The 7,486-nt window shown below is 32.6% G+C and overlaps 1 protein-coding gene across 1 annotated transcript; it reads left to right on the top strand.

The window, feature by feature from the left end:
* Positions 1–1,964: 1,964 nt before the first annotated feature.
* LOC141646299 (peroxidase 57-like) lies at positions 1,965–3,660 on the top strand. Its single transcript, XM_074454242.1, has 4 exons — positions 1,965–2,316; positions 2,475–2,654; positions 2,738–2,897; positions 3,004–3,660. Exons 1-4 carry the CDS (start codon positions 2,044–2,046, stop codon positions 3,429–3,431), a joined length of 1,041 nt encoding a protein of 346 aa, XP_074310343.1. The 5' UTR covers positions 1,965–2,043; the 3' UTR covers positions 3,432–3,660.
* The last annotated feature ends 3,826 nt before the right edge of the window (positions 3,661–7,486 follow it).

Here is a 7,486-nt window from a genome sequence, read left to right as displayed (position 1 = left end):
TTTATGTCGAATATAATGTGGACCGGCGAGCTAAGGTAAAAAGGTAGACTAATGATCGGACCACATAATCGCATTGGTCCATCACACCTAAAATACGTGTGGACTGTACCAAAATGGGCTAAAATGGGTGTTTTTATGCTAGCTTCTGAAATGAAAAAAATAACTTATAAATTCATAATTCCAAATTCATACTCTTAGTAAGATTATTTAATCGAAATTAAAAAAAAGCAACTATTTAACCAAACACTAAAATTTGGGAGAGACGATCTTCCGGGGATGTAGAAAATTAACCCCATAACTTATGAACTATGTGCAAATTAGCCCTTTAAGTTTCACTTGTAGTAAATTAGCCCCATAACTTTTCAAAAATATGCAATTAAGCACAAATCAAGTTTTTTTACCAACTTTTTTTTAACTAAAACCTATTCCTTTTTTCTATTATAAAAACTATTATAAATATATTTCTTAAATAATTAAATATAGTATTTACGTATTCAACGAAAAAAGCAAACTAATTTTAATATAAACAAAAACTTGATCATGTAACTTTTCATTGTAACATCATTAACAATTCTCATATCGGGAATATTTTTTGCCAAAATAAATTTAAAAAAATATTTGAACCTGTTTTTTAATAAACAAGAATTTTAGGATTAAAATCTAATCAATAGTTTTGATTTTCAATAATAGTAAAATATTTAATTAGCAAATTTTATTCTTAAAAATAAGATATGTGGTTAATTGCACATTAAGAGAAACTTATGGGGTTGATTTGCTACATTTATAAGTTAAAGGGCTTGATTGCACAAAGTATCAAACTTATGGGGTGATTTGTTATATTTCTCGACGATCTTCCAATAAGTTATCGAGTGACCAGTCTTTCGTACCCTTTTATTTTATTTTGTAACCCTTTTGTTGTTGATGGAAATATAGTAATCTCGTGTCTATTTACATAATAAATGTATCATTTTTATCTTTAATCATGATTTATATCTATTTTATTATCTTTAATACCATTTTTTATTAAAAATGTAATATAGTCTTTCAATAAGCTTATTGAGAGACTCTCAGAAAACCTAAAGATTTTAAAAAGACATGCATTTCATAAAGCAGTTATGTGGTATATTTTGGAAAATAGTTCGGTCAAAGGTCCAATCCGTAATCCATTTTGTTTGTTCCAAGTCCGGAGCGAATGCCAAAATAACATAAACCCCGCTAGACTGGTATGGTTCGATCTAGTCAAGACGAAATTACACAATTCGATTCAAACCTAAAGTCATTGCTCTTTGGGACTTGGCCTCTTTATCCTCTATAATTGATCAACAAAGAGCTATCTGTCTACGCCTTCCATATTAACAAACAAAATCAACCTAAAGACATTATTATTGATTACTCCCTCTGTCCCGGTCATTTGTTGTCATTTTCCATATTGGGGTGTCTCACTCATTTGTTGTCCTTTCTATTTTAAGAATGAACTTGATGAGTAATTTGATCATTCACACTCCATTTGTTCCACTTGTTACTTAGTAATTGACCCATTTCCCTTTTCTTGGTCTTTGTGCCAAAACCAAAGGACAACAATTGACCGGGACGGAGGGAGTAATATTGAAAATGTATAAACGGCTCTTGAGTTATTCCTATACTTATACCATGTACTCCGTATATCGTTGGTAACGACATTTACAAATTACAAACCCGACTCGACTAAATCAATTTGCCATTTGACTAGTACTCCGGTACCAAATAACAGCTCCAGTATTCCTGGCAATAAGCCGGCCATAATACAGTAATACTTTGACATTCTAATTATGGTTCGTGCATTCCACAATCCCTATTCCCTTCATCTCTAGTACGTTATTATCCACCAGACCACTACTATACATAATTGTCATGACAGTAAGTATTAAATTAATACATGATTGAAATAAAGAAACGATATTCGAACATGTATATATATCGAGACAAACCAATGCAATTATATCAACGATAACAACAAATTTAGTAAAAGAAAATATTACAAAGAAAAACAAAAGATAAAAAAAAATGAGGTTCTCTAGTGTTGCCAGTTTTGCACTAATTGTTGGTGTTATCTTGGCAATGTGTCAAGTAGGAGTGTTCGGGTGGGTTGATCCGAGTGATCTGACTAAGAAGCTACCCTCATCTGGGTTGGAAGTCGGGTTTTACAATAAACGCTGCCCCGATAAGAAAATCGACATTCAGGATATTATTGAATCTATTGTGGCGGAACATTTTTATAAGGATCGAACTACCCTTCCTGCTTTCCTCCGAATGCAATTCCATGACTGCTTTGTTAATGTGAGCATCCCATCCCTCTTTCTTGTCGATATTTTTTTTTCTTTGTTATCAGGAACGAAGCTAGGTTCAAATTCTATTCACGGTAGAGACATCATTCTTACCCTCCTATGAAGTTTTATTTTGTACTCCGTACTAATTTAGTAACATAAATTGGAAAGGGATGTGATGCATCGATCCTGATATATGGAAGTTCAACCGAGAGAGTCCATGCTGCCAACGCGGGAGTGAGGGAATACGATTTCCTCGACAACTTGAAAGCTACAGTGGAAAGCATATGCCCTGACACCGTTTCTTGCGCTGATCTCATAGCCATCGCTACAGCTACAGTGCTGAAGCTGGTAATTTCAACTTCAATATCTCATTTTTTTTTTTCATAATTAAATTTCAACTTCAATCTCATATAAGTATAATATATTTACAGGGAGGAGGGCCAAATTATCCGGTAGAAACAGGGCGAAAAGATGGAAGTAGATCAAATGCCGGAGATGTGAAACTCCCAAGACCGTCTGTAAACGTCCCCCAAAGTTTTGAATTCTTCAAGGCAAAAGGGTTTTCTTTGGAAGAAATGGTTGCTCTTCTAGGTATGTATATATCGGTTCAACCACCCGACTAGTTAAGATAGCTGAAATTTACGCGTGTTATTTTTAACAGTTAGCATTATACTTTAACATTACACGAAATGTGCAGGTTGTCACACGGTCGGAATCGCACATTGCGGAACATTCCAAAACCGTCTCTATCCTGGCAATGCTGAATTTGACCCTAACATGGATGAGAGCCTACGATGGAAGCTGATCGAAAAATGTCCTCAATACGAAACATCAACTGAAGCGGTTTTACTCGACCAGGGTGGCGGAGGGTACGCAAATTACTATAGTAATGACAAATTCGATGTCTCTTTCTTCCACCAAATATTACAGCAAAGAGGAGTCCTCACAATCGACCAAGCCCTAGCTCGTGATCCTAGTACAGCAGGTATTGTCGCTAGCTTTGCGAATGACCAAGGGTTGTTCAATGCTAAATTGGCACAAGCTATGCGGAAATTGCAAGCTGTTGATGTCTTAACTGGCCTTAATGGAAACATCAGGAAGGTTTGCAGTAAATTCAATGAATAAGACCACCCGATTGTGCTTGTAATGGACTACAGACTACTCCCTTCGTTCCGTTCATTTGAAATTTTGTATGTACTTTTTATTTTGTCTTTTTCTATTCTCTCGCTCGCAAAGTCATATGAAACCGCGACAGAAAGAGTACTATGTATTTCATATTCTATTTATTATATTTTGTCTTGTTAACAAATTAAAACTTAGTACAAGTTTTTCTAATGTTGCCTTATGAACTAAACCCGGTTGTGCTCGTTGTCGACTACTCGATCCCTCCATTTCGGTTGATATTCAACTTTTTTTATCTTGCAAAATCATACTCCATAAGACTACGATAACAAGAGTACTACAGCGTACCTAATTTTGGGTAACCAAACTACTCTCATTCCCTCAGTTCAACGGATTATGTGTCCTGAAAATATATTGGGTTACCATATTATAGAGATTCTAGGGTTTCTATTAGGATCGTAAAATGCTATATATACGGTCATCTTATAATTGTTATGGACACAACTCAATAATATAACTATCGTTTTATGAACATCTTCTCCCTCGTGAAACTCATCAGATTTTACAATTCACCTGTTTTTAAAGTAACAATTAACGAACACTTAATATTCTACGGGTTATATTTGTTCTTGTTAACAGATTTTTCGAGTAAAAGCAAGAGTTTTGACTAGATTATTAATCCGTAGAAATTAAAAGCTTTAATCTCTTAAATAAGTGGTTAAGTAATTTAGTCCCTGACTCTTGTCATTAAGTTGAAGTTCTTTCATTGGACTCCCCGACTTTCTTTTTCAAATCTCCGTGAAGGAGATTGCGGCCCCAATTGTCAACGAATAAAAAAATCCAATTCATTTAAGAGTAACAGAAATGGACCTAATGAATTACTCCCTACATTCCAATCATTGGGTTACCTTCGATTAAAATGCCCCTCGCAATGAATAAAAAAAGTAAACAAATGAATGAGACGGACGACATTCTCCTTCTCCCCTTCTTCCCGAAAAACAGCATACCACATCACTATAATGAATGAATTATTTTCTTTCTTTCAAAATGCTTACAACTTTGACTCAAAATACCCATCAACTAAATCATAAAAACAAATTGATTATAGGATAACTCATCATTTAATTAAAAAAAACCCTCAACAAAAACATAAGATTGAGGGCGTATTTTAATCAAAGGTAAAATAAATGATCGAGACGGAGGGAATGGTAAAAGAAAAGATAAAAGAATACACCTCAATATCACCAAGAAGAAGACCCCCATGATCTCTTCAGTTTCAGTAGACAATGCGTGTGTAACACAAGTTAACCAAACTTCTTCCGACATTTTCACATTTGTTAATGACATCTTTTCTTCAATCAACTTAATTAAAATTATATGATGATTAGAGTTGGTAATTAAACAAGATTATTAAACAAGATTTAAGATTTATGATGGGTATTTTTGGATCATATAGAAAGTATTTGTTTGAAATTCTTCAAGGTTTGGGTTTTTTTGGGGGAAATACAGTTGGAGAATTAGAGCAAGTCCAATGATATAATTTAAGGACTTGCTTGCAATTTTAATAAATTGCAAGCTAGTTGCTACACTATTGGAAAAAATAATATAGAGTGACTTGACTTAAGCTACTTGTTTCATTAAGCTACTTGCTTACATGGTCCCACAATTACCAAACAATCAATAGAAAATTAGCTAATTTTTGATTTATTCTTATTTTTGAGTTATTCTTATTATTTGATTTATTTCAAGTTGGTATAAATGTTGCTAAACCATTGGAATAGTTTAGTAGTTTAGAAGGGTTGTAGCTTAGGAGATGACTAGTATTGGTGCCCGGCTTCGCCCGGGCTACCTCTACTTACTATTAATTTTTTTTTTCATTAAATAAAATTACTTAAAGTTGCATAACCCATAAATTTATCATTAATATTTTTTTCTATGACATATCCTAAAATTACGATGAAATAAATTTTGAGACAAATTCACTACTCTCGTTATTAATATTTTACGCTTATTAATGAAACAATAGTATTAACATTTCACTAATTGTCCGTAATCATTGTTACTTTCACTACTCCCGCCGTAATTATTGTTACTGTCACTACTGCCACATTAATATTGATAATTTCATTACTCCCGCCGTAATGATTGTTACTTTCACTATTGTCGCATTAATATTGATTATTTCACTACTCCCGTTGTTATTTCTACCACTTCCACTCATCTCGCTGATAATATTGTTACTTTAACTATTCAAATGAGTGATTATTATCATATAACTATATCCAATGTTACTACAGTTCTTTTCTTTGCTGACGAAATTACTTTTACTACTTAGGCATGCAATTTTAAGAGGATTATATATTTATATAAATATATTACAATATGCATTAAATCAAATCGAAAGAATTATGCAATAATATATATTATGGAATCTAACTTGAATTATTTATAACCTACTTATATATTTGTTAGGCCCAGATTAGCCTGGCCTGACCATAACCTGGCCTGACCTCACAAGGCTGACTGAAGAAGACGAAGACCGGACAATTCTAGCTGTTATTGCAATCAGGCTGCCTTATCCTGGAAGAGAAGCCTGATGGTAAGTACTGAATAGCCTGGCAGTATTAAAGCGAGCTAAATTAAGTCGAGGAAGAAGAAAAACGGTTATATAAAGATATATATTCGTGTCCTATCCTCAAGGAAGACTAAGTCTAATTATAAAACCATATTGCCCATGAACCTGGACGTGCAAAGGAAGAGGAAGTTAAGGATCAATCAAATAGGAACAAGTCAACCTGGATTAATAGGAATATGCCCTATTAATCCTGCAGAATGACTCCGACAAAAGGGGAGGGCGTTGAAGACCAGTACAACGTTCGTTTTTATGATTATAAATATTGTAATTCTAGCATTGGCAAAGAGATTGATTATTCATTAGTGTGAAACTATTCTATTACTTATCTTTTCATCATTTTACGAGCATTCACTTACATAAACAAAATTTGTATTCAGCTTATCAAAATAATATAAACACTATTCTTTTCTCCTAGCCTTTCCTGATTATCCATATACAACATATCAAACTTATAGAACTAGATACCCAAATTACTCTCTAATCAGGCCGGATCCATTCAGGAAAATCCTGCTAAAACAATATTATATTTTTGTGTGTAAAATAATTAACATCTCTATACATCTAATAAACTATAAAGTTTAATAAAATTGCATAGATTTTAAATTTAATATATAATTTTATGATGATAATAATTAATACCATAAGTGTGCATATTTATACTAATTAATTATTTTATTTTAAGGGAATTGACCATCTTCTAGTCTTCTATAAATATTTAGGAAAATTACCAAACATCTTCTTTCTTTTAGTCTTCTTGAAATTGACCATCTTAATTAATTATTTTATTGTAAGGAAATTGACCATGTTTTAGTCTGTTACAAATGTTTAGGAAAATTACCAAGCTTCTATATAATTTAATTTTAACCCAGATTATATAATATTTGCATTGAGATCCCTTAATCAGGTCCATCACATGGTGCTAGTGATTTAAGACTATATAGTATAGTTAATTTGTATAACTTTCTTTAATTACATTGAATTCCCTTGGTTTTTGGATTTAATATATAGTATTGATGTGGATTTGCCAAGTTAGAAGATTGTTGCTTACCATTGGACTTGCTCTTAGTCGGCAAATTTCGGAAACTGGGATTATTTGGATTTTACATTAGGAATAGGAAAGTTGAAAGGTGCAAAGTGGGTTGGTTAATCAATCGAAAAATTCTTACGTGTCCTCCCGGAGGACCTAAGAATTTTTCTAATCATAATGCTATTTCTCGGAACTCGTATTGGGTAAAAGTGTAAAACAATTTTACACTAGCGTTAAAGAGAAGATAGTTAATGAAAGAAGTTACGGGAGGTTATCCTTAACTATTTGATTTTCTCACTTATATTATTTTTTTATAAAATAAGTTTTGAAGGGACATAATTCATAAAAATAATTTTAGAAAATGATAAAAAAAACATTGTTTTTTGAAATCATAGT

Source organism: Silene latifolia, chromosome 3, assembly GCF_048544455.1.
Source record: "Silene latifolia isolate original U9 population chromosome 3, ASM4854445v1, whole genome shotgun sequence".
Lineage (NCBI taxonomy): Eukaryota > Viridiplantae > Streptophyta > Magnoliopsida > Caryophyllales > Caryophyllaceae > Silene > Silene latifolia.
This window is presented reverse-complemented; position numbering and strand designations above follow the sequence as displayed.

Excerpts from the sequence above, each read along its gene's own strand:
- LOC141646299 (XM_074454242.1), top strand. The coding sequence starts at position 2,044 with ATGAGGTTCTCTAGTGTTGCCAGTTTTGCACTAATTGTTGGTGTTATC. Across the intron at positions 2,655-2,737 it reads CAGCTACAGTGCTGAAGCTG|GGAGGAGGGCCAAATTATCC; the intron begins GTAATTTCAACT and ends ATATATTTACAG. Across the intron at positions 2,898-3,003 it reads AGAAATGGTTGCTCTTCTAG|GTTGTCACACGGTCGGAATC; the intron begins GTATGTATATAT and ends CGAAATGTGCAG.